A 27,807-nucleotide genomic window follows, 5' to 3' on the forward strand; every position below is an offset into this window, starting at 1 on the left:
AAAATGATGGACGAATGTAACCGAATCTGTACATTTGAAACTTTTCCGGCGGGAAATCAATATCGCGGATACAAAAATTGGGGGTGGTGGGTGAGGGAAACGCGCATTGTGAATACAGTTACAAACAATTCGGCGGAATAATTAAATACGCGAGGCGAATACTTTTCGGCAAAACAAATCACTGAAAAATCCAATGGACAATAAGTGCATTTAGTATCGAGGAAGGCGGGAACGGGAATGGATCGTCCCGATTGATGAAGCACTTTTTGTTCTGCAGCATAGGCAGACGCAGTGGAGATTTTATTTAATGGTTCTCATGTGTTGTGAACGAATGGTGGGAGGGAGGGGTCCTTTTTAAAACAATGGTCTTGATGTAATCGAGGAAAATCCTCCAACTGCGGCCGGGTTTCGGGTAGTATTAAAATCATTATTTCCGTCTCTTGGCATTCATACGGAAATAAATAGGGTGTGTGCCGAGGGATAGGAACGAGGCGGGAGGCAAAGGGGGCATATTACTTTCGAGAGACGCGGAAAATGGACTCGCGTATACACCAAGCAACGTTGCGAACGTATGGAAACGAATAGGCGGAAATATTACGTTCAAACTGAGAGAAGGGTCGAACAAAAGGACAGAGGCAGAGAGACGACGGAAACGGGTTCGAGCAAGACGAAAATCGTGACGTTACCGACTTTGTATGTAGATTGAACACGTCTAATCGATGATTATCGAAATCGTTTCCCCTTCAACGTTTTGTACGGTTGACCTTCAGATTTTTGTTGCAGAAAAACGCGCACGTGTAAATTAATCGATGATCTATGCGCATATAAAAAATGTTGCAGGTATTTGGAAAATCAAAGATTTCATTATGAACCTATTTACATTTCCTGTTTGAATTGTGAAATGTACTATTTTTAGTTTAGGAAAGAGAATGTTGTTCACTCGATGACGAGGTGTAAACAAATTTACTACAGCTTCTACGTGAACTAAGTCTGCTCCATATTTATCAGTGAAATAGATGATAGAAACAGATTCCGTTTTATTCGAAAGAGAATGTCATAAATTATGAACTAGATGGTGAGCCCATTCGCGATAGCATTTCGAGGCCAACTTAAATTTTTCGACAAATAGCTGTACTTTCAATTTGTATAACAGATCTTTGCTTTCTATGACTCTCTGTAACGCGTAAAGGTGCATAGCTTACTACACCTTTGTTCCAGTACCTTACAATTGATGCAGACGAGTTTTATTCGGTTCCTGTACCATGGAATTGATCCAGACAATTTTTATTTGATTCCAGTACCTTCCAATTGATGCACACCATTTTTATTTGGTTCCGATGACTTTCAATTGATGCACACCATTTTTATTAGGTTCCAGTGCTTTGCAATTAATGCACACAATTTTTATTTGGTTCCTGTACCACGGAATTGATGCAGACCATTTTTATTTGATTTCTGTGCCTTCCAATCGATGCACACAATTTTTATTTGGTTCCAATAGCTTGCAATTGATGCACACAATATTCATTTGGTTCCAGTTGCTTGAAATTATTGAACACAAGTTTTGTTTAGTTCTAGCACCTTGTAATCGATTCACACAATTTTTATTCAGTTCTAGTACCTTGTAATTGATTCACACAATGTTCATTTAGTTCTTCTACGTTGCAATTGGTGCACATAATTTTCATTTTGCATAAAGATCCACGATTTAATCATAAGTATCCCGCATTAAATATTTTCGGGCTTGTTACGTAAAAAGCGGTGTAACCAAGTATCGCGTGGAATTTTCGACGACGCGGGTCAATTAAATATATTCAATGAAGTAACGATTGACAAGAGACATATTCTGTCATCGACAGGAATTGCGCGGCCGGGCGTATTTCAGTGACAGGGTGTCCTGGTGAAATTAATCACGTCGCATCGTTTCGACGATTGATGGCCGCGCCCAACTCAAAAACCAGTGGTGCCAATATTCAAGGCCCACGGCCTGATTTCTATTTCGTTGTAGCCCCGCGACCGGGGTTACTCGAAATAAATACTGTTTAATTCATCATTCCCCGGTATACTATCCGTGTCATACCACCCGGTTGTCCTCGTCGCAAATAGAACCCCGGGGAATTACGCCACGAAGATCTGCGAGATGGGTTGAGTTGACGTGGTAATACTGGTTATCATCGCGCTGATTGCACCCATACCTCTCTCCGTCGCCACCGACACTACAACCATCGACTATCTTCCACTGGAACCTGCACCTGACCTGCAGTATTTCCATTCGAGCTATTCATTACATCTATCCTACAGCGATCGTTCCTTTCACGATATATTGATGTACGAAAATTGGCAGACGGCACGGTAGCTCCGCTGATCCGTGTGGATAGCTACCCTAAAGTTCCTTCCCGTTATGTTTATTTTCCATTAAATTCTCCTCCAGCTACGCCAAAAGTATGACGGTCGACTGGAGGGTTATTTAGACGTGTATTTGTTTATCTTGGGGAATTCGAAAGTGTACCTACTTCTTATTCAGGCAAATTTTATAGTAGTTATTCTTCTATGTACGGAACGATTTTTAATGTTTAAAGGGGTAGATACACTGACGTGCAAAATTAAAAGAGCATTGAATTTTCATGAAGAAATGGTTGACGTTTAAATTGTTTAATTAGACTGCGGAGTTTTAAGAAAAATGTTATCTGCATTAATTGTAAGAAACAATAGCCATTGCAATTATATTCTTTTAGATTAGTGAAATATATAATCAATTACAGTTTAATTGTTAAGTACGCAGTAACTCTAATATCGATGGGAAGTAGTAACGCTTCTCAGTATAGTGGATTTGCATGCGTCATCTAGTCTGGAAATACGTGATACCATTTATAGTCGCACGTACGCGGAACAAAGTACCGTACGATGTAACAGATATGCCGTACCTACGCAATCTTAAATTCATTAAAATGGTATTAAACGACGGTGTAAAGTAGCGGAAATTATGACACGTGGGAGAATAGTGTATCACAATGCAGGAAATCTGCAATTCAATTGGTATTAATTGTCGCTGCATCAGATTGTATGATACGACGTCGTGACGCAGATCTAGGGCTAGACAGTTTGATAACTGTGAGGTAGCTAAATCACATTTCCAACGGAAGAAACCTTTCTTCTGAAAGTAGTTCGCAATTAGAACATAACACGATATCGAGCAGTTTAAATTGAAATGAGAAACGGAATATCATTTCATCGGTAACCCATTTAGTAAAACCATTTTAAGATTACAGAAATGGTTACGGAACAATTCTTAGATTCGCGTCAATTTTAGAAATAAAATGTAGTAGTTTCATTGCCCAACGAAATTGTACACAAAATTGTATACGTGACAGAATAATGACACAGCTAGTTGAATAGAAACTCCCATTACTGTACATCTCGGAACAAAGAACGCTGAGGTAACATCTTTATGCATTGAATGACTGCACATAATTAGGCTACTCAGGAAACTATATGTATCCTGGAATCTGCAACTTTCACTGCACAGACGCATTAGCTTAAAAATATTAGTCTCGCGATTAACTCAGACGCATAACTTTTCGCAACATTAGTTATTATGCAATTCCTACAGGTCTGAAAAAATTTTATTCCTGCCGCAAAATGGCAATGGCCTAACCGATATATTCAGCAGAAGCAAAAGAATTCGAACATTTATTTATTCAGTAACAAGCCTGAACTAGTGAAAAAAATTCTAACATTTTTATTCTTGTTTCAATTAAAATATCTTACATTGTTCGTTTAATACGTTGACTGCCACGTCTGGCATATATGTGAGTGAAAAATGTTTTCGTGTATGTTTAAAAATTAATTTCAACAAAAATTAATTCGATTTATACAATCCAAAAAAGTTTCAGATGCAATCATTGTCTTAATTAGACTGCGGATCTTTATGCAAAATAAAAAATGTTTGCATTGATTGCAAGACAGAGGAGCGAAATAAAATTTCTTTTTTCTTTTGTCTGATTAAGCTGAAGCCGATACGCTGATGTCTTTAAATTTCTTTAATACTGCTTTAAATAGTGTTTATCCATTTTTGTCATAAATGGATAAAATTCGCAGTCTAGTTATAATCTTTAATTGTACGGTTTCTTTTAGAATTACTAAATTACATGGATTTTGTGTGATTTTTGGGGGATGATTGTTCGGGGCACAATATGCCAATTATTCAAAAATATTAAATACAATTAAATGAATCACATATGATGTTCCTTAACATAAATGATGAAGACCTTATTCCGATAATTTTCAAGATGTCCTACAATTCTGTCCATTACCATAAAATAGGTCGCGCCTTGAAGCGAGCGACGCTCCCAGGTAAATCGCGTTCGACGTACCGGCGAACAAAAGTGAAAACAACAACAGGTATCATCGCGTTGCGCAACGAGGCCATAAGAACAACCGTTAGGCGTGCGCGTATGTGTGCGTTAACGCGCCAATGTCGAGCGCAAGGGTGCAATGCATATCATTGACTGGTACGCGTGCGCGCGCGTGTGTGTAGGTGCCGCGAACTTGTCGGCGAACGAAAGAAGAGAAGAAGGAAAGGACAGAGGCAAGCCGGGTAACAAAAAGTTGCAACTGCAGCGTTATTTGCGCCCGTAAACATGACTCGGCTTGCTCGCACGCTCGCTGCAAAGGTAACGAATGGGAGAAGTCGAAACGGCCACACCTTCCTCCGAAATGCACTCTGAAACCTCGGCTCGTTCTCACTGTCAGCTTCTGTCTCTGTTCGTCCTGCCCTTCGCAGCACGCCGTTCCACGCTTATGCAGCTACGTACGTACGTGTTTACGCTGTGAACGCGCCTCGCCAAGCGGAACTAACGATAACGAACGGTTACGAATGTAAGGGACCGGTTCCCAAAGCAAACGACATTTCAACCGAGCGTTACGCGTCGCGCCCCGCTCGCGCAAGAAACGAGAAAAGGAGATGGATTGACGTGGCGACGCAGAAACAGATGGATGGAATGCTGGATAGACAAACATCGTGGACGCGGGGATAGCTAGGCGTGAGTGTGGGTGGAGCTCCCGCGGAGTTACGCACAGGAAGTAAACAACCGGTGCCGCCGGTGGAAATACTCTTTCTCGGCTTAAACACGTTTAGGGTGAACGTCCCTGTTCACGCTAATGCTCCATGGTTCTTTGTGTTTCCATGTGATATCGCAGAAAATTTACATTTTAGTAAATCAATTTGTACACGTAGCTGTACGGAATATTATGCATTCGTAAGAAATGTTATGAATAAACTACGGATCTTTATGCAAAATAAAAATGGTTTGTATACATTGAAAGACACAGGAGCCAGATAGAAACTTCTTACTTTTTCTAATTGTCTTATTCAGCTGAAACTACTACACTAATGACCTGCTTAATACGTCTACTGCTTTATATTGTACGTACCTATTTTGGTCAAAAATGCATGGAAACCGCTGTTAGTTATAAAGAAAGATATTGTAGTCCCCAAGTAGAACAAAATGGTAGGATTTGATAGAAAAATCTTTCAAGCTTTGTTCACCTCATCCTGTATATGAATATTCACTCAGCAAACTGCGGGCTTCATACACTCGAACCACAAAAATTTATATTTTGTTGTGATAAAATAGATCACCACGTAAATAGTTCTGCAGTCAGTTCCAGATCATACAAGTATATATTTGCATGAATATTCACAGCCCACTGATTATACGTCGGAAGTACTCGCAGTCCATTTGCGACTACCAATTGCTTCAAAGAGCTAGAAGTGAGATTCGTGACGCGAAGTTGAAGTGGAAGTCACACGGGAAACCCTAAGTAGGAAGTTCGGTCTTTCCCATCATCCAATTTACTGCACTATATTTTTCTAATTAACGTAGCATACTGACGTACATTATCTTGGACATTAGATTATTTCATAAAACCTATTCCACCTCTGACAAGAAAGACTCACACGAAAGAAGACGAACGTAACATCAAATCATTTTTTCACGATTGCGCATACTATTAGAATTACACAAGAATTCATTTCACATGTTCCCTTGGCTGAAACTGTGTAGCACATTACCTTCGCGAGTCGTTACGCATTCCATTACAACTAGCAATCTGGTAACAGTTCGTTTCCTGGTCAATCGACTTGGCGCAGCTAACAGTAATTGGGCCGTAGAACCATAACCTGGTCGAGGAGAAATCTATGACGAATGTTCAGCTCTTGACACTGTTGTAGGTTATGGAGAAACTGTTCAGGTTCTCCTCTCAATCATTCATCAAATGTTATAGCTTATATACGTGCGAAATATTTACAAAATATGATTTAGTGCCCTCCATCATCGATCTGTTGCTTTAATTACCAACTTTCAGAGAGCACTCATGAAATTTTGGATTTCGGCCACGAATCATGTAATCTTAACAACGAGGTTGCCCTGGTTCTTCCAGGATGTCGGACAGGCTGGTGGTAGCATCTGTAAACTTCTTGGCGGACTAATGGCGGGGCAGAAATCAGGGTGTAACAGTTAGTTTATGGGGTGGCGGGATCCAGCGCTGTGGCTCCGAGTGTTGTCCAGTACGCGGTGGAGGATTATCATCCACTTGGATCGCAACTAGCGACAGCGTACAACGGCAATACGGCAACAGCAGTGTGGCCGATGTTCGCGTTCTCGTGGCCGTTAGCGCCGACGTTCTGCCAGGCAGACGGTACTTGGTGGTCCAGGTTCCGAGCAGCAGCAGCAGCAGCGGGTGCAGCTGCATTGAGCCGCGGCAGGATAGTAAATTACACGTTGACTAGAGCTGACAACTGCAATGCATGCCACACACTGGCGTACATGAGCTTCTGCACGAGATGCCGTGTGTTTATGCGGCCGGTGAGTCCAGCACTGTCAGCCCGTCTAGGCCACCCGGTGAATTATAGATGAGCTGCCTTAATAAAGACACGGGAGATGCCCGAAATTCTCCCGACGTTCCACCCGCCGCAGGAACTCGACGTTCCTTCGAATTGCAAACGGATACCACGTGAGTTCGTTCGGTGGAAGCCGGCGAACGCTAAGCGAGTGAGCGAGCTAGATATCTAGCTAGCCAACCAGCCGGCTAGCACAAGGTAGCGAGCGAGCGAGCCGACGCTCGCACTCCAACATGGCGAGTCTACCTTCTCTCCCCCGGCAGCCTGTTCATTCGAAACACGCAGACCGGTAGAATTCCGAGAAAAACAAGTAATTTACCGTGCTCACTAGAAAAGCCGCCGCTATGAGATACGCGGTTAATCCCGCGATTAAATTTTAAAATTTCATTCCCTGGAAAACGCCAAGCAAAATGGCATCCGCTTTTGTCCCCTCCTTCGGGTCTCACCCCTTAATTGGGATACATTCTTTCGCACGGGAACTGCGACCCTGCCCTGTTCTGTATATTGTTTAGCCGCTCCTAATTGAATTTTCATGTAACGACGCGCGATCGTTCGCGCTTAGGTGCACGCGGTTAGGGACTTCTCATCGCCGCTGTTGCGTGCGAAACCAAATAGGATGGCCTTTTTTTTCCCCGGCCGTAATTACACCGTTTATCAGCGGCGAGCCGCACGCCCTTGTTGCGCCAAGATATTCCGATGAGTGGTAATCCTTTTTTCGCGGCGAGTCTTGTATCGCATTACAGACGCTAACTGCCGGTAAAGAGTGGTACACGGCCGGCGGCGTCGGCCGCCCGTACGCACCGGGAGTATCAGTGCCAAACACCGGTAGTTATGTATATTAGGAGCAGTAAAACTTGATGCAAATTTATTTCGAAATTTCGCGGTGTTCTCGTAAAGTTGTTTTAAAAGTACGCTCGTAAAACGATTTCAGACCTTTTCTTCGCGGCACCCGCGGACTCGTCCGCGACCGGGAGCTTTTACCGCCTGACGCCTATCACCTTTTAAGTAATTCCACGTCGTATCCTTAAGGTAACGAGTTCGATCGTGAAAACGTGCTCTTGCATGGATCGTTCGCGGTCAACCTTATACTCTCGCGCACGAGCCTTTTCCGCCGGAGTCTCACAATATTTTATAATACCTTGATACGACGATAGTATATTGAACGGTGCTATAACTCAGTCGGCTCCTCTACTTTACGAAATCGCGTAAAAAGAATATTGAACGGTATATCCTGTGTTTTTACGGGGGCGGTTATCGTCCGCTCTTTATGCCCGCGCTTATTAACCACGCCGACCGAGAAGAAACTTTTATTCGGCTTTACAATTGGGGCTATCTTACCTTCGACGAGACCACAGACGGATCACGATGTAGACGTGGTTCGTAGATGTAAAGTTAGCATTGAAATTATTATTAGATTATTATATTAATCGCATTACAAGCATGACTGATACTTTAAGAGACTTGAACTTGACTATTATTCATTGAACAAATGGGATCAGATATAAGTCTATTTCAATGAAGTATTAGCTTGTGAAAGGACCTAGTTTTAACCTATTTCACGACATTGAAATTTTCAAGTTAGTTCCACCGATTTTATAGGAACGAGTGCGTCGTTCGCAGTCGAAGGTTAAAAAGTTCCATAACTCTTCCGAGCCGTGCTAAAAAGTCCTCGATTTCGAGAGAAACCGGGAAAATCTCGGAATATCCCCTGATTTTGTCGCGCGGTACAGAACCCCCAGCATCAAACGGGTAGAGCAGCAGCAGCAGCAGTGGGGGCAGCCAGGACGCGGCAGCTTTTCCAGCATACGTGTGGGGTAGTAGGCTGATGTTGAAGTTGGGGATGTGGGCGGCAGGAGGCGCCGATGGGGAACGAAAATTTAAGGGCGGCCGTATATTATCGCGACGAAGGGGTTGTCTGAGGTTAACTGCCAAAGCTTCGCAAAGGGTGTGGGATCGGGCGGGGTACTGTTGAGGGGAGCTGAACGGGGGGGAAAGGAACGAAGCTGTGCCATGAATATGCCGCCATTAGTCACACGCCGAACTACGCCGTAGAAAGAGAAGTAGGTGACACGAATTTCCCGGCATTGGGCGCCTCTATTGGTATCCCGAAAGTGCCGCGGCAGTAACACGAACAATTCCTCGTGAATGCGCATTTATCTCGACCAGCCTCCTCCCTTGTCCTACGGTTGAACCTCTGCAAGCCCCGAGCCTGCGGTATCCAGAAGGCAGATAAAACTTCCGGAAATTGCTGGCAAGAAAAGGCCGGCATACCTATCCCGGTGTCCAGGAAACTCCGGGGGCAACGCTTGCAACACCACAGTGGGCCAGGGAACTCCCCAAAAGTGATAAAAACTGAAGATTTCGTTAAACGTTTTTAAAACTTGCCAGCAAAATCATCAGTAAGACCCCTGAACATGATGATAAGTTTTTGTTTCGCTAATTTCCTATTTTGTTGTTGGTCAGTTTTTGGCAGCTTCTGGCCTACTGTGCAACGCCTGCAACGCCTACACCTCTCCCTTTCGACTCCGTTGTTCTCGTTCACCGTCGAAACATTCGGGTACCTCGGTGACGCTTCTGTCACCGCCAGGCATGTCGTCGTTACATCTCAAAAGGCAGCAATGAAACGGTTAACTAAATTGCTGCACGCTGGCTGTCACTTGCAGAACGCCCCCTTACTTCTCCTCGCCCGGCTTATTCGAGCCGGCGATATCCGAACAATCCTCTACGTTCTGGTGCCGGTCTACTTTCGCAAAAACAAGTAATCGAAGTCGTTAATGCGGTTATTTGTTCTCTCTGTCGAAAGCAGTCGGCGGTGAACCGAGGCGGATGAAGCTATTGGGCTTCAAGGGGTTATTCCCGTTTAACGGGTAGCTACATTGTTCCTTCCCCCCACCCCTCCGCGTTTTTAATTATATTCTCTTCCGGACCTAGCGTTTCGGATCTATGTTCGGCGAGCACCGGTTCGGGATAAAATAACGGGGTTACACAAATTCGAGAGAGAGACGGTGTCGAATGGAAACTGGAGCAAGAAAACGTTTCTTTTTAATTCGTGGAATGATTTCTGGGACCTCCAACAAACGAGGTAATAAATCGATGTTAGAGAGAACGGTTTTACGAGATGACCTGATGCACATACTCTAGAAATGAATTATACGACTTCATTTAATCAGGCTTGTTTTTAAGTATTACTTGTGGTCGTTATTATAACGCGTTTATCATGTTATTATATTGTCACGTTTATTTTACCAAGAGATATTTCTAGAACGATTACTCAGATCTAAAAAATTAGAACAATTAAGATATTTCTAATTTCGTACAAAAGAAAGAAAATAATAGAAACTAAAACAATTAATGTAACGGTTCTATTAGTGAAAATCTAGAAAGCACGTTTCTATATTTCCGTATTAGTTGCACTAAATTAAACTTAATTTTTTCAAAATGAACTAAAAAATAAATAAATGATATTTACAACTGTCTCACAGAGTGTATTTATCGTAGCATTCGTAAAAAGAGTTACAAACAGTTTCTTACAATAGTGTGCACAAGAGGAGGTATAACTTGTTCGGTTTGCTATTTATAATTAAATTATCTGTCTTTAGTTTGCATTTGTACAATCTTGCCGCTGTAAATGGCGTCAACTGTGAACACGTTGACAAACTTATTACAAATTCCTGTATTTTCCGAAAGGATGTCTGTGAAGGAACTGTCTTGGAGTATTTGATTAGCATTATACGACGTGTCTAACTCATATCCGGTGCCAGAACTCAGTATCTGGATTATCGCTTTTTCTACCAGTCGGTTCGCAATTCGTACCTCTGATAATGTTATCTACCTTTCCTCTGATTAAACGGAAATTCGTTTCCGTAGGTTTCAAAGTCATGTTGATCGTCTTTTGTAATCGGTTCGTGTTAAACCACAATTCTTCCTCGCCGCGGTCATTTACGATTACTTTGATACCGCTCACATACTGCAACGTTGCCTCGTCCTGGGCAATGATCACTATATTTTCTGGCGCGAAGGGCTTCTCGATGTTCCAACAAGCTATCGCTGTTAGCTGAACTAATTGGAAAAATATTACGCCCCTCCGAGACGTTGCTTGAACACCTGCCTGGCTCGCTCTTTTGTAATTAGATTCGTACACTACCGGCTCGTTGTATTGACTTTGCTTTAACGAAGCCGTGCTCGTGAATTTTTGTAGAAAGCTTGCCAAAGAGTTGAAGTACAGATATCTGAAAAGTGTATTGGGTTTTCTCATAAGTAATGCGATTCTTTTTTTGTGTGTGTTTTTAAAAGATGAAATTCTTCGAAATGCAGAAAATGAAGAAAAATGTGCATAGAACATTTTGTTTCCGATCGTACTTCCCAAAAAAATAAGATTACTTATGGGATGACTTAATTTAACCAGGCATAACATCTTGTATTACCAGTGCTCAGAGTTTTAGATCTGTGATCGTTATTATGACTTGTTTATCAGCGAGGAAGCTGCATTTTTACATACAGGATGAAGTAAAAACGAATGTTCTTCTAAGAAAATTTAATTACTCGTCAATTACGTCTGATCATTTAGTTGTTGTTTCTACTGATTTCAATCGCGAATGTAGATGTTCAAGGTAAATTCTCAAAATTGATTTTCTCTAACCCGAGAAAAATGTTTGGAAGTTTCTGGAAACGTCAGAATTTGCAACATTTTTTCGGAAAAGTGGGTCTTCAGTGAATACATGTTTTTAGAACGTTTTCAGAAGCCAAAGAAGGTGTTAGAATGAATTAGTTCGTTCTAGACCGCTCGATTGTGTGAACAATGGTAATACCTTTCATTGTAGAATCCATACGGCGACAACGACATTCCAAGAGTGCCATCAGTTAAGTCGAAAAATTCGCCAGCAATCGTGATGTTCATGGCATCGTCATCCGGACCGAAAGCGTTGCCGCGAGTATTGTTTACCCGCCACGAGTATCCGCGATACAAGTCATAAATCAGTAGTCCATTTTGATCCACGTCCGCCACGTACAGATAAGTATCGAGACACGTTTTTCCGACATCGACGATCGGTGTAACTAATGCCGCCTTCCCGTACAACACTTGGTCATCCGGTACAATGTATTTATGGATCAACTGATCGGTCCCAAGATCAAAGATTAGGATTTTCGTCGGGCAAACAGCCTCGCGTCCCATACGGCCAGTATCCACGACCCACAGGCGATTGCATTCGTCTATCTGAACAGCATATGTTCGTCCATTTAACTTAACTTAAAGTTAATCGCCACATTAAATGTTGCTTAACATCCTTTTTACGTTATTACAAAAATGTTTATGGAATTCTGTATGGGATGATTATTATAATGTTCTGAACGCATTCATATTTTAAAGAGTTCCTGGCTATAATGTTAGCATGGAGAAACTTACCCATACCTAATCCATGGAAACTTTCCCATGCCTAATTTACCTTGTATAGATTGCACTAAACGGTAGTATGATACTAATGCAATTGCCACTTTCACCAAGAATAATCAAGAAATTCAATTATCTATCTTCATAACTATTCACTACAATCTGTATTCTAATCGCTTACTTTAAGAACATTCAAGTAATACATATAGGTGAAGTGTAAAATTTTTTATAATGATCAGAACACTAACACATTTAACAGTTAATTCAAACTCAATTTTGTAAAAATTCTAAGCACATTTGCAACACAGTAACATTTTAAATGGTACTTCAAACTATTTTCGACGTACCAAATTTTAAATCGTGTCACCAGTTTGTATGATACCCTAATCATTTTTGATACACAGTAACATTTTCATTGAACGACTACCTCAAACCATTTCTAAGACACCAATGTTTAAATCACACGTTTTTCTCCGGAGACATCTAATTACCCATACCTTCTAACAATAGTAACTGCAACACTAGCGTGATACTGTGAAGAAAAGTTTCATTGGCAAAAAACCGTGTCACGAACGCGACTCAAGACTCCCTTCAAATTATGCTTATCATCAGGATATTTACCGCCAACCTATAAACAGAGATTATGCTGTCGCAATTGTACGGTGTGAACCAGGACCAGTTAGGGTAGGGTATCAGTAAAGGGCCACCGGGTCCTGGCATAGTTGACACCAAAGACAAGGTGATGGGCACACCTTCCAACCATTGTGGACTGGTTACAAATATGCGGCCGTATCGGTCAACGTCAACGTCCTGTGTAAACGCATTTCCCAGCGTGAAATTCTTTCCAGTTAAGGGAACATTGGGCCAGGTCCAATCCAAGTATTTCCACTGAAAAGCCACTTCGAGGCCCCCTCCATTGGCACAGTGCAGGGAACCGAGGATGAAAACGAAATTTAGAAACGACACCATTTAATGATATTTAAATAATTCACGGCACCGTTGATTAATCGTCGAACGAGTTAAATTTTTGCTTTTCACATAAGATCGAACGTGTTACCGCGGCGCGTAGCTGAAATTCCCGGAGACTCGCAGAACCCTGGATTCGATCGAGTTCGCGATCCAATGTGCACTGTTACACGGAGCAGTGCGCGAACATTCTTGACAGTGGAAGCACTACCACCAAGAACACTTGGTCACTTTCCCTGTTGATACGACTCGAAAGTGCGGTTCACCTTGAACTGGATTGAGGAGCACCGCCCAACGTGTTTTACAATTCAGTGGATCATCAGGAAACGCTGATACACGGTAGGTTAGGTTCAAAGCAAGAACTAGTTACGTATGCTTCCTGAATAATAGACAAACGCAAGGACGTTTCCGCGAGCATCACACTTGTTATAGCGCGAAACGAATGCATTACATGCGTCGATCAAGGAACGCGGGTGCAGGTGCGTTTTATTAAATGCGTGGACTGAAAAACTGGTATCTTTGCTGAAGATAATTCGGTGTTGAAAACAGGTTTTTGACGTCTGCAGCACAAAGTCCATATATTTTTTGCACAGGGACAAATATTTTATAATATATTTCAGTCTGTGGAATATTAAACATTTTTTCATGAGATTGGAAAGAAATTTTATTTATGCTTGTCTATATGAACAAGACAAATCTACATTCTCTTCAGCACACGATATCTCATAGTAAAATAATAATAGCAAACAGAGTAATTTTTCTAAAACATGGGAAAAAATTCTTTACATTTCTTGAAATTTATCTAAACATAATATAATTAATAGACTGCGAATGTTTATGCAAAATAAAAAATGTTTGCGTTGATTGAAAGACACAGGAGCCAAATCAAAAATTGTTATTAAGCTTCATTTTCATATTCAGCTGAAACTAATACACTGATGTCCTTACATCTTTTTAATATGCCCACTGCTTTAAACTGTACGTATCCATTTTTATCATAAATGCATAAAATCCGCAGTCTAATAATTAATATATGTAACTCAGTTAAAGGAACGATTCAATTTTAATATTAAGGAAAAAAATATGGTTCAGTACCTTAATTATATTAGTATGTTGAAATTGTCTCATGTTAAACGCTTGCAATAGTACTACTCCATAAAGAGATTAACGAACAAATGTATCAATAATTGAAATTTAAATTTATTTGATAAAATATTTATGATACCAATTATTTCTAGAAACGATATATTTGGAGAGAATACACATATATTAAACATCGATGAATCGTTAATTACTCTAAACATAAATATACTTTCCGAACGGTATATACATATACCATTCATAAATTAATAAACTCCGATTGTTTCATTGCAGCAACGATAATGCAAATATTTGAAAACTATATCTTCTGTGCCAAAACCAATCGATGCGTTTCACTTTCAAGTGCCCAATTACTCTGCTGCGCAAATGTTCTGCCATTAAAGTAAATTTATTATTTAAATTAGTGTAATGCATTTCTATCGCAATTCTGAGTCGTTTTGAGATTTTGAGAAATTATCTTTCAATTTATGTAAATATTGGGTGTTGTTCTAAAGATTCTTTTCGTTTTTGACTATTAAATCATCCGTACTAATTAAATAACAACAAATTATTTTACATTTCTAAGTTGATGACATATATGGTTTAAAAAATTGGCAATTTTAGGTAATTTTCAAATGACTTCTGTAAAATTACCTTTTTTTGACTTGTGTCACTTTTTTAATGAATGAACTATACATAGTGGGTGTAAAAAGTATTCGTACGCCCTTTCAAATAGAATAACTTTTTTATTATTGTACCAATCGACCTGATTTTTTGAAAAGGTTTTCCAAAAAGATTTTCCAAAACTTATAATTTACAAGGTTATATGCAAAACTTAAGAAAGGCATTTTTTAAAACTTTTTTATTTGGGCTCTCAAAGAAGATTTAAAATATATGTTTCGTAGATCTATAGTAGTTATACACATACTGAAAATTTGATTGAAATCGATTAAAATCGGTAAAAATCGTAGTTTTACTTGACTTTTGATAAGTTTTTGCTGAAAATCCACAGAATCATATAATACATCTCTCGATGCGTGTCGTTTTTTTCTGCGTTAACCGATTTCGATGAAATTTTCAGTATGTGTATAACTAATATAGATCTACAAAACATATATTTTAAATTTTTATTAAGGGCCCAAATAAAAAAGTTTTAAAAATGCCTTTTTTATTTTTGCATGTAACCTTGTAAATTATAATATTTGGAAAATCTTTTTTGCATATCATTTCGTAAACCAATGCTTCTAATTGATTACAGGTCGTTTGATGCAATTATAAAAATGTTATTCTGTTTTACAGGGCGTACGAATACTTTTTACAATCACTGTATCTACACACAAGTTACATATTCCTTGTAATTGCATAGTAGACTTAAATTATAATTGAAATTGAACACCGTGTTATCAAAGGAACGGCTTTCCCTAAAATTTTCAGTACCCATTGCTAACCGCTAGAGCCCATTATTCATCGAACGAAGAAACTTTATTTCCATACAAAACGGATTTAGAAGTGCGGGTCGTTTTTGCCGGCGGTATGAAAGTACACATCGAATATGCATAGGTATTGTCAAAAATGTTCGCGGTTCGCGCGTTGAAACGTCAATAACGAATGCTCACGGAATGTGGTCATGAACGCATTAACCACTGCGTGATCAGAAACTGGATCAGCTATTTGGAAGCAGTACACGCCCACGTGAAATAGAGCTGGAAACTATTTTCGTGCAAATTCTCGAACACGGGCATCGGTCGTTATGAATGCTCGCCTTCGATTCCGGCGTGTTTCGCGCGCGAATTAAAACTTTCTTATCCCGAGGCCCGAGCGGAATTGCGAGAACGTTGCCTAATCACTTACGTTTTTCGTGTCTTCGTTCCACTACTTTACACGGCAATCTTATAATTGCCCGGTAATTGCTCCCGACTGTAATATGAATTGTGAAGCACGATATCCCATGCATATACGGAACAAGCGATCAAAATTACACACAAGTTGCGGTGCACCGAGCGACCGTATCTTTGCAGTTATGTTCCGAGCATCGTGCTATTAGTATGAATGCAAATTTCACGGTGTACGCAGAGATGCTGGAAAAGAGGGGATACCATAATATTCCTCGTGGAATTTTTAAACGACTTATAAATAGTGAGACAATAATTATTCGATCATATATATACAAAGTGTTTCTCATTGTAATTATTCATATTTTTAATGTGGAAATAAATAAATAAAATAAAAGTCTTATAAAGAAAATATTTAAGGAAGGGTTTCTCATCTCTACCGTATTTATAACACCTCTTTTGATCTATCGTCATTATCATCGATAGAATTATTAAAAGGTGTTCTAATGCTTTATAATGGTATTTTTTGCAAATATGTGTAACTGATTAGACTAATTGTACCGGTAAGTTTTGAACTGGTTGCTCGATCACGATTTTGACTATGTAACGTTGATAACGTTGCAGATGACACGGTAATGGTGATGGGGGCTCTAACGCCCCAGAAAGTTAGGCCACGAAAATACATAGGACGTCAGCTCTATTCTTAAACCCCGCCTGTGCTAACACCTTTCTCGTCGGTAACTACCAGTCGCATGAATAGGTGGCAATACCCTTTGTGCTCAAAATGCATGAAGAGCAAGTGATTGCATTGATCGTCGACACTTACACTTGCTTTACATCATACTAGCACTAACAAGGAAACCTACCAAAATCGATGATTTTGTTGTAGCTCTGCTAATAAAAATGCTGGCACATATTGTTTTCGTTAAGTGAAAACAATTTTTAATTTCAGTGCTGCGGAATATATTTGATGAAATACTTCTCGTCAATTGTTAAAACTAGAATAATAATTTTCTATCTATTATACTTGTGTGTGACTGCGTACGTTTAGAGACCTTCGGCTTAAAATAGAAGAGAAATTCAACTTTAATAAGTATGCTTTCGCGTTCAAAATTTTGTAATGGAGCTTTAAAAAATATTTTTTTATATTTACAATTGTAAAATGTATAGAAGATTGACGTTTTGGAATGTTTCGCAGGTATGACGCGGGCAGTGACGTTGTTCCAGTGTTCAAGAGATTCATGTGTCGAAACGATTTTGTAAAAGTGTTACCTATGAATCACGCAATACTGTCATAATCTGTCCGTGCCTCGTTGCGGGCAGCGCTGAATTCTTTTTTACAGGTTTTCTCGATTTCAACGGTTAATTGCTTCACACGCCTTGCCGCGTATGACCAACACAACTGTATTTGCTGAGGAGAAGTGGAAATCATAAATCACCTGGCTGGTCACGATTAAGCCGAAGGAGAAGACAAACGGGTGGTTAACCAGTTCTATCGTGAGCTAGAGGCACGGTCGGGCTCTTATTCCGTGCTAATAAAAAATGAATCACGTTCTATCATTGTGATGGATTATATATAAAGTAGAGCCCCGCGCGCGCGCGCTAAAATTTTGCATTGTGGGTCATTTGGCGATTTCATCGGGAACATTCGTTCGGCGCCTATTATTACGAGAAATATTGTGAGCTCATCTCGCATGTTATCTTGTATTTATTTCTCACACTCGGCAAATTAGATTGATGATCTACAAGTTAATTTGCATTGAAAGTATCGCTAGTATTAAAAATTCTTCACGTCAATACGGTGATTATCATGAAGAAAATATTATAAACCAGTCTGGTATTGTTTTTATCCTTCACGCACAGCAGATATTTGGATTGATGGCTTATATTTAACTTACATTAATTCCTCACACGGTCTAATGCGTTTAAAATGTTACAATATTTGTGAATTTTGCATTTGCAAATTTTATCAGGAGTATTTATTCGGTCACTATCATTAAGAAAACTATTACCAGCCCATCTTTTATGCTACTGTTTTTGTTTCTCACTCAGGCATTTGATTGATGATCTAGAAATTCATTCACGTTGAAAGTCCTGCTGGTATGAAATTCATTACACGTCTTAATACACGTAAAATATTACAGCATCATATACTGAATGTTGAGGAATTCTTGCAACTCACATAATTTGTACAGTGTCTAATAGGATCATTTAAAAGATTAAAAATCATACTTGAAGCGTCTGGGAATGTCTAAAATGCGTAAAAGAATATTAATGTCTTTATTATTCCGTTTAAATAAAAAATGAATTTCAGGTTTTGCGATTCTTGGCATTTGCTTCTGACCACTGTATATAGTACTTCTTGGTGAAAGGAGCGAATATAATATTAGCCAGTGAGTGACCTTGGCAGAATTTTTTTAACCAGTTTAAGCATTATTGGAATTGACCAAATAAGAATAAAACAAGTAAACGATGTGTCCTAAATACCGTGGATTACTAGCACGAATATATTTTTGAGGTCGTATTCCATGCATAATCGATTTATTTTTTGAAAGTAGATACTACTAATGTTAAAAATATTACTTGACTCATAAAAAATATTACACGCGTGTCTCATGAGTGTCACACGCTTTCTAACTACTGATGAGGGAATATTCTTCCTAGAAAGTGATTACAAAAAGTATTCCAGCAATTAAGCCGTGTAATGGATTACGCAGTCGGACATGCAAGGCACTAATGACCCAATCACTATTTTTAAAGACCATTGAACCATCACACTAACGAATGCTCTTGTATAAATTTATATACAAAAGTAATATAACTAAAAAACCTAGAAAGTGAAGTAAATTAATTTTGTTTATTACGAAGTAGTCCTGCTAAAATACAAGAGAAAAGAATATGAAATTACTAACACTTTCGACAAATTAGACTTCACTAATAAGTCTCATATTTTTCAAGATTTTAGATTGTACTTCTAATAATTATTTCTGTTCAGAATGATTTCAGGACAACAATCCGTAAGAGAAAGTTGATTAAAGCTTTATTACGCTGAATCACGAGTTTGCGTTGCATATGCCGAGTTTAAATACATGTAAAACGATTAGTCTGTCTTAATGAATTGTAAATATACTTTAACCAACTTCGTTGTTAGAACAAACAGTGGGCATTGAACGGAGATTGCTGACCTCGTTTAGCATGTATACAGTGACGTTCGTTCTTTATTTTAATTTACGAAAAAGTTAAGACCACTTTGCATGTTAATAGTAAGTGCAAATCTCTAATTAAATACACATGAACAATACAGCACTCTGGTGAAGATCACTCTAATAGAAAAAGAGAACAGTGCGTCGCACATTTTCGCCACACGATCGCTGTCATGCTCGATCCCCTTAACGAAACTCTTCAGCAGATCGTATTGAAACTTCAATCTGTCGAAGATATACACTCTCCACACTTTCTCCGTTACGGTTAATGGAAAAAGGGGGAAAAAATAAAGCAATTTACGGCGATACTGTTCGTTATTCCCAGCGGCTCGAACTTCCCGAACTGCCATTCCGTCGGAAGCTCGCGTCGCACGATTTTATATCGACAAGGGACGAGAGAAAGTCCCGCAAGATGCGTCTCTCTCTCTGGTTGAAACAGTTCTTCTTCTTCTTCTTAAACTGAGTTTGGTAAACCCTCGTACAAGTTGAAGTTCTGACCGTGCGGGTGGCGTCGAAGTGGCGTAAGAGCGAAGGCGTCGTAAAAGTTCGGCGAAGTCAATTTTGCAGTTGAAGTTGGTAATGCGATTTGTGCCGGAATAAATAGTTCGAGTGGGGTGCACCCTGTGTGCACCCCCCCTCCCTTCTTGCTACACCTCGTTTCTCTTCGGTGTCTGACCCATGGACCAATCCATTCGAGTTTGGTGTCACGGGCACGTCTGTTGGACCTACTGAACGTGACAGTCTTACCGGAAGAAGTTTTACGTAGCTACCCCGTAGCCGACGACTGGCAACCTAACGAAATAAGGGACTCATTACTTCCGGAAAATTGCCAACTAGTTATGCCGTGACGTCGTTTGAATAATGAGACCGTCGCCGGTACGACGTCTTTTATTCTTCGTCCTTTTCTGACTCGAGGACATTCGCTCACAATTTATTGATGGTTCAAACTTTTATTTCTTTATCAAATATTACAAGCATACTCTGTACAGTATACTCGAACTATGAATATATGGAAAGGCGAGTTGGGTCATTTCCGACCAGTAGATTTAATAAAAATACGAACGTCAACGAAAATTGGCATCAGTCACCAGCTTAGTCGAAAACATTCTCAACAGGTAAAATAATTACGCGTCCGCAATTTCGCATAAGCTTTACCAAGGGATCCGGAAAAATGCAAACGTGGACGATATTTGCAGTGAGAAACGATCATTCGTTTTTTTCTTTGGCTGAATCAGCGATTTCCAAGCCACCGTCTCCCATAGCCCGCCGGCAGATCTTCGTTGCGTTGTAATCCTACAAATGAAAACTTATGCTAATTAAACCGTTAATAGCGGGCTGCGCGTGTAGGTAACGACCACGGTGGTTACTTAAGCCAGAGAAAATGAAATGTTCAGAGTCTGCGTGCGTGTAAACAGCGGCCTTTCCCTCCGCTTACGCGTACGCGGGTGAAACGATCGGCCGCTATAATAATGGAACCCTTTATTAATGAATAATTTTTCTGGTTCAATCGCGACCGAACCGCCGTGCCTACTTGCTAATTTTTTACCTCCGAAAAAAAACCCACCGCGTTGCATTCCTCATTTTGTCTTCCATTCGGCCTAAGTAATTACCGGCCGGTTTTTTAATCGTGACGGGAATTAATGCGAAGTAAAGGGCTATTTGTTTCTGTAACGAGTCCCGCGATTAAAGACGGAAAAGGGGAACTATTTCCCCGCCGCTAACCCTCTGCGCCGCGGTTTTACTGTTTCGAGCGTTACCGGCAAAAGGCCACCGGGAAATAACGACGGTCAGAGGTAAGAACGAATTTGAATAACACCATTCGCTGCGTTAAGCACCGAGACTCGTGTTAACATGTCAGACACGAACCAGGTGCTACGTTTATTGCAGCTGTCCGTGTGCGTTGGTCGAACGACCGCGCTCTGTGTCGATTCTTCGCTACCGAACTTTAAATAAACCTGCAACCATGCGAAATTTTGGGAAATTACCTCGGCTTAGTTTCCATAAAGCCTTCATTGTTTCGCCGAATTTTATCACTGTCGCTGGTAATTGCTGCGCTGCGGATTTTGAGCATTTAGGACAGAGAGTAAGTCCAATTTAAAGCAGTAGTTGCATGGGTTAAAATTAGTTAAGAGTATCTTGTGTCATAAAAGTGATATTAGAATATTATTTTCTATAAAAATCAGGAATAAAAAATTGTATATTCCATGTTGAACTATATATAAAATTCATATAAAAATAAATCACTTTCGTTCCAACTACCACGAAAGTACAAAATTCCTCCATAAATCCGCGGCGTAATAATAATCCATTTCTCCAAACACCGCATCCAAGAATTGAATTGCAATGTAATTACCGGGGTTCGAGCGGTTCTTACGATATCCGTTCTTGATTAGTCTCGCGCCGTTAAATTCCCAAATGAATTTCATGGGTTCCGGGCGGACGCATCTCTGTTCGGTCGTGGGTTCGGCAAACTCGCGAAAATAAATAGGGGTGAAGTTGTTAGGACAATCAGTAGGGAAGGGATTAGGGCCGTTTAACCTTCACAGTAACGTTAGTAAGAGGAGCGTCGTGTCGCGGCGTGCGACACACCGACACGGTACTTTAATTATCGGAAGTGCTCAGTCGCATAGCCCGCCACTTCCTTTTTTTTTTCTCCCCGTGGAATAGGAAGGAGAAGGAGAATCCCGTGGAGAAGAAGAAGAAGAAAAAGAACGAGGAACGAAGAGGAGAAGAGAGGCTAGAGGCTGCTACCGCGTCCTGTTTTGTCTGTAATTTTTCTTCCGGCCGCGAGACACTGCGACGTCGCTTATCTCATGTTAGTCAAGTAGGATTACTGTACCGTCACCTGAATCTTGTAATGTTTTGTTGCGTGCGAAGAACTGCATTTCGTCGCTCGTCGTCGGATGGAACCTTTGCCATTCCTAGCCCACGAGAATCCTTCCTTTCGACCCGTTTTCTCCCGACGCGCGCGCTCGGCCCCCCGGAAGAGCGACGTTTCGCTAACAAGAACCTGAAAGGATCTCCCGAGTAAGATCGAGGGTGATTTATCACCGTAACCCCGTGGCCCTGCGCATTTTTCCTATCCTGTCCGCGTATCTCTCCTTTTTCACACTATCTTCTTGCACGTCTGAACCGTGCTCGCCGCTCTGCTCGCCGACCGGGCGCAATTGACTATTGTTGCGCGGCCAGCACCACCCGATATATACCTGGGGATGCTGAAAGGATTCCTTGAATACGAAAACAACATTATTTATGCCCGCCGGGTACATCGACAAGGTGACAGCAATAAAAGTAGGGGGACATTAATCACGGTATCGCGCAGTTTATGTCCATTGAAACAGCCTTCCTCTCTCCCGTGTCTCGTCTGCCTCTGTCGAATTGAATTACGCCCCGCGCTGATCGTTCCGGCATCTATCAAACGCAGACACGCTTTGATCAGCGCATCCAATCGTGTGTCTGCGCAAGGTCTATAAACCCGATTGCCGGTAAGATGCGCCGATCCTGCATTGGAATGCCGATTCGGCTTAATTGTGTTCTGTTTCCAGATACCCCGTCGTCGGACGGACTGCAAGGAATTGTGGCGATAGCTGCTCGCACAGTCGCTCGCAAAAGTTTACATGGAAACGCTTGTTGGGTGCCTACTGGCCAATCTGCTGGTCTCTATTCAAATTTTTGCAGATGCATTATTTTTTGCCTCTGTAACTTGAATTTAAAATAGCTAAACTTCTGCAAGTAGAAGTGTTCCTTTATAAGTCAGACCTTTTTTTATATATATGTGTATCTCTGGTACCATTATTTGGTTTCGTAAATCGTACAGGTTTGAGCCTATATTTAGGTTTGTTACATCTTCGAGTAGTTGTTAAATAATTTTAGTGCCTTTTAAAGAATTCATTTTATTTTTAGTGTTTTGATATCACCGAATCAAATTTTAATATTTCAGTGGTTGGTACCTACCATTTTAGAGACCAGTTAGTATGATTGGTGATCCCGGTTGCTAAAATCGTATAACTTCAGGACACAGTTTCAAAAGTCAATAGAATATTGGAATATTAAAACAAGCTGCCAGTCTAATCTATTTCTGAAATACGTAGTCATTTTATTCTAGGAAAAACACACCTCTCCGTCAGGACCCAATATTCTCTAAGTGTCGCAATAATGGTAACTTTTCCTTATACACATTTTTGTGTATTTAGAAAAATAACAGTCTTACACAATCTGTAAATATTAGTTATCTTGCTAAATAAGATTACACATATTCTCTATAACTGAAAATTTTCCTCCAATTAATTAATTTCAAAGTCTAAATCAAATTTATTCTACAGCAAAGTAATGCATATAAAAGTTTATAAAACATCATGTTATAATTATTAATACTATTCTAATAACAAATTCTAATTCGATTTTTGTATCTTCCTGTCACGGCTTGACTAATACATAATATAATAACCACAAAGTGACCGAAATCTGCTTTCCTTCAGTGTGTTATACATATACACGTATAGTATATTCCAATCCAGAAAGCCGCGTGTGAATTTATGACTGACTGTACATATTCTGCTTGACTCTCTGCACTATGTACTCTGAAACTCGATTGAGAAGGCAGAACCATGACTGGCGAATTTCGCTTCAGGAATTTATTGTGTAGATCCGTATAAATGTTCGTATAAAAACCGATTATACAGTAGTACGTCCTAGTTATTAATATTTCTGCAGAATTCATTTAAATGCAGTACTTGTGTATGAAAACAACTTTCATATGTAAATCGTTGGAAGCAAGTTCTAGACGAACTGTCCAATTTAGTGAACGGTTGAATAAAACGTCGTAAACCTGTTACGTCACATACACAACCGGTAATAATGTCAATACAATTTTTGGATAAAATAGCGTCTAGAGAACTCGTTTACTGCTCAGCAATAAATACCATCCATTTATCGAAACCGATATTAACGAAAAGGAAAGCGAAATTATGTCAAATTTATTTTTCCAAGATTTGTGTACACTACAACCGCGCGAACTTTTATTTTCCACTTTTTATTTTCCACTGTTATATGGACTCTTACAAAAACCACGTAACAGAAAAGCCTTTCATGTCGACGCGGCTTGAAATTTGCGCCGTCGAATGGTACACTCGTCAAAGCGTCGCGTCGATTACAAAAGTCAGAGTTAAAATTAACGCGTTAGCATTCGTCTCGGTCCCTTTCGAAAGTGAATATGTTGTTTGTTCGTCGAATGTACCTAAGCGCTTTCTCGCGCTTTATTTAGTTAAACTTTGAATGTTGATTTACGCGTCGGTGCCGCAGCATGTAAAGCTGGGGCGCGCGCGCAATGTGCAGTTCTCTCTCGCCCTGGAGTCTCGGTAAAACGGGTTCGTTTCAATCGTCCTTAATCGAGTAAGTTCGCATATAGTTGTTTGTTCTGCTCCTGTCGCCATGGCTATTTCACGTGTGACCCACTGGAGTACAATGGCTGCTGCTCTTTCCCCTGGTCGCTCGAATGTCAGCAGCCAGTGTCTGTGTAAATACGATACCGGCCCTCGCTTTTCGTGCTTTCAAGCACACTTTCAAAAACGAGGAAAGGCCAAAAACGAGAGAGGGACGGAGGGGCCACGGCGCGAGCGAAACAGCGCATATAGATGAAAACAGAGTACATAAGGGAGAACGCTCGAAGCCTGGTTGAAATTGCACCGCTTGGTTTTCAATTCACAGAACGTACGACAGAACGCTGCCCAGGAAAAAAATACTAGGTTAAAAATAATACAACACGCGGCGCCCGGTATCTCACCGCGGCTATTTTACCATTTGCGCGGGAACAACGTCGCCCTTTTCATTCTCACGCTGACCCAGTCCTTGCGAGACTCGTGAAACATTAATTTTCATACGGCCACGATTCTCACTAATTAATTTGACCCTTGGCCAAGCTGATACAATGAAAAATTGTTAATGCGAATTATCTTCTTCTAAAGTGAAAAATACGTTTCTCATCATTCGAGCATGAAATTGTCTATATCTCAGCATAAATGGCGAAGTAGATGGTAAGAAAGTCATCGCAGCTATTTTTTCCATTGGGACTGGAACACCTTTCTTTGAATTTTCACACCGATCTAATTCTTTCAGGCCTCGCGAAACATTAATCTTCATCTTGCCTTGATTGTTACCAATTAATCTGACCCTTGGTCAAACTGATACAGTAAAGAGTGTCGTTCGAATTCTTTTCTTTAAAATAGGAAAATACAAGGGCATAAGGTTGTCTGTATCGATCATAAGCTATTTTTCCATTAGGCCAGGAACAGCATCACCCCTTTTAATTTTCACGCTGACCTAGTCCTTGCAGGCCTGAGGAAACATTAATCCTCATTTGCTCCTGATTGGACCAAACTAATTTGTCCCGTGGTGTCAAACTGATGTAATGATGAAAAATCTGTCCCTGGTTTTCTGGAACTAATTTCTCCCTTGAGGTCATACTTATACTTTCGCAAAAAATGTAGTTCAATTTGTGAACTCTTTTCTAAAAAGCAGAAAAATAAAAATTCTGTTCGTTGAGACTTAGGGCATGTGCTTTTTCACATTTATCACAATGCGAATTGAGAGTATAGAAAACCTTTAATACAATGAGAGTATAGAAAACCTTTAATCTCCAATTATGAATGAGAATGTGCCATAGCATAAAACGGACTAAAAAGTATAAAATAATTTTTCCCAATCCCATACAGATTCCCAACCCGATACAGATAGTCCTGAAAATTGTAGCGAACGCTGTCGCGCGGAGTGGGGATCGCTGAACGCGATCACGTACTACCGAGCGTCGCGCGGGGTGGTGTAACGGTTAAATTTAATAGTTTATTCTCCTAAACACGCATAGGCTTCTTAAAAAAATATTTTTAGATATTGCAGTGTCATCCAGTTCTGAGCTATATTTAAAATTTCAAGTCTCTAGCTCATCGGAAAATTAGTTTAAAATCAATTGCAAAATTTGTACCGAACAGACAAACAAACAAACAAGAAGGCGAGCTAATAAAAACGTGGACGAAGAGACGTGTAAAAACAGTTGGATCGAGGAGCTTCGTGGGGAATCGTCGGGCAATTTGCAGATGCTTGCGGATTAGGTAGGTGCGAAGTCTCGCATGGACATCTTATTAGTATAATCATTGATTCAAAGTTCGTTACAGAGCAACGATCGATAATGGATTTCGGGCGTGGAATGAGGAGGAGGGTTAACTTATGGACGGAGGCTAGAATCGGCAGGACGGAGAAAAACGGGGTGGCTTGATTGCTAGGCGGATCGCAGTCGGTGATTTGAGGCAATCTACCGGGTTCTTGTTACTCCGGACGACGAGTAATAACCGTAATGGGAGTCGGTCTTCGAAGGTAACTATCCTTCTTTCGAATCTCTCGTTCGATCTTATTGTCAAATCCACCGGAGAGCCTTGCCACTTAAATCAGTCTACCATGCGCGTGATTTGTAGAAAGATTCTACGGAGCACACAGACCGTTTTTAGCAAATGAGTCGTAAAGTCGCGGGCGCGATCGTAACCGGTACGACCGATTGCCGTGTACAAAAGGAAAACACCGTGTCTGCTTGATCAACGCAATTAATGGCTGCATAGTCGCCATTTGTTTCAATCCGATCGAAGTGATTCCGGTTCTTCCGAGACCTTCAAATGGTCGAACAAAGAGCTCCTCTTTATAGTGTAGTACACTCTTCATTTCACCTTCCCAGAGAATTTATACTCGATATACATTTGTTTTAATTATACAGAGATAAATTAATCCGTCACATTCACTTATTCATTTTACTCCTACTGATAAAAATATCTTGAAACATTTTCTATAAATAATTCAATATTCGTTCGAGACGTTCAAATTTGCAGCATTTTTTAAGAAAAAAAGTGTCTTCAGTTTCCCACCTGCTACACCATGTAAAAATATCTTAGAGGAAAATGAACAGTGCTTTTCAAAAGTAGAGGCTTCAGGCTTAAAAATGAGTCCAGTCTTATTGTTGTGCTGCATATTTGCTTTTCCAAAATTATCACAATTTAAATATCGACAACTTTTCGAGAATCGTTTAAATATTTTTTAGTTCCACTGTAAGTGTTTGAATGGTTCTGCACATTATGAACGTATAAATTTTTATATTTTCGATGTTAGACCAATAAATTTCTTTATATCGTTTGTATCGATTGCTCGCGTGAACTCGCGGTGGAAAAGGTGGAAACTGGAAAAGGGAATATCTTATTGAGAATCATCGCGCGACCATTAAAGCGTTTATTCGCGTTTCCATCGAAACTTTCTTTACCTGTGCGACGAATCAACCTGAATAAATAATATGCTGTTATTGTGCTGACATACCGCAGTCTGTCAACTATGTCAGTATTGTCGGGAAAGTTTCGACACGGGCCTGCAGGTCTCCCAACACCGCATAGCTGGCTCGAAACTATT

At 40.2% G+C, this 27,807-nt stretch overlaps 2 protein-coding genes across 6 annotated transcripts in view; both read right to left on the reverse strand.

Annotated features, from left to right (window-relative positions):
* The window catches only part of Bru3 (CUGBP Elav-like family member bruno 3), an 887,603-nt gene that overhangs the window by 614,540 nt on the left and 245,256 nt on the right, over nt 1–27,807 (reverse strand). The window lies entirely within an intron of this gene.
* LOC143216408 (major royal jelly protein 9) lies at nt 10,366–15,117 on the reverse strand. The gene is made up of 3 exons (XM_076439423.1): nt 12,912–15,117; nt 11,710–12,116; nt 10,366–11,130 (listed from the first exon to the last, which is right to left on the reverse strand). The coding sequence occupies exons 1-3, from the start codon at nt 13,257–13,259 to the stop codon at nt 10,647–10,649; spliced, it is 1,239 nt and encodes a 412-aa protein (XP_076295538.1). The 5' UTR covers nt 13,260–15,117; the 3' UTR covers nt 10,366–10,646.

Source organism: Lasioglossum baleicum, chromosome 15, assembly GCF_051020765.1.
Source record: "Lasioglossum baleicum chromosome 15, iyLasBale1, whole genome shotgun sequence".
Taxonomy (NCBI): Eukaryota; Metazoa; Arthropoda; class Insecta; order Hymenoptera; family Halictidae; genus Lasioglossum; species Lasioglossum baleicum.

Bases quoted from the DNA above. Each gene is read 5' to 3' on its own strand.
- LOC143216408 (XM_076439423.1), bottom strand. From the start codon at position 13,259: ATGGTGTCGTTTCTAAATTTCGTTTTCATCCTCGGTTCCCTGCACTGT. The intron at 12,117-12,911 runs GTAAATATCCTG...TATGCTGTTCAG, and splicing joins TCTCTGTTTATAGGTTGGCG to ATAGACGAATGCAATCGCCT. The intron at 11,131-11,709 runs GTATTACCATTG...TACACTTTTCAG, and splicing joins TATGGATTCTACAATGAAAG to ATATCTGTACTTCAACTCTT.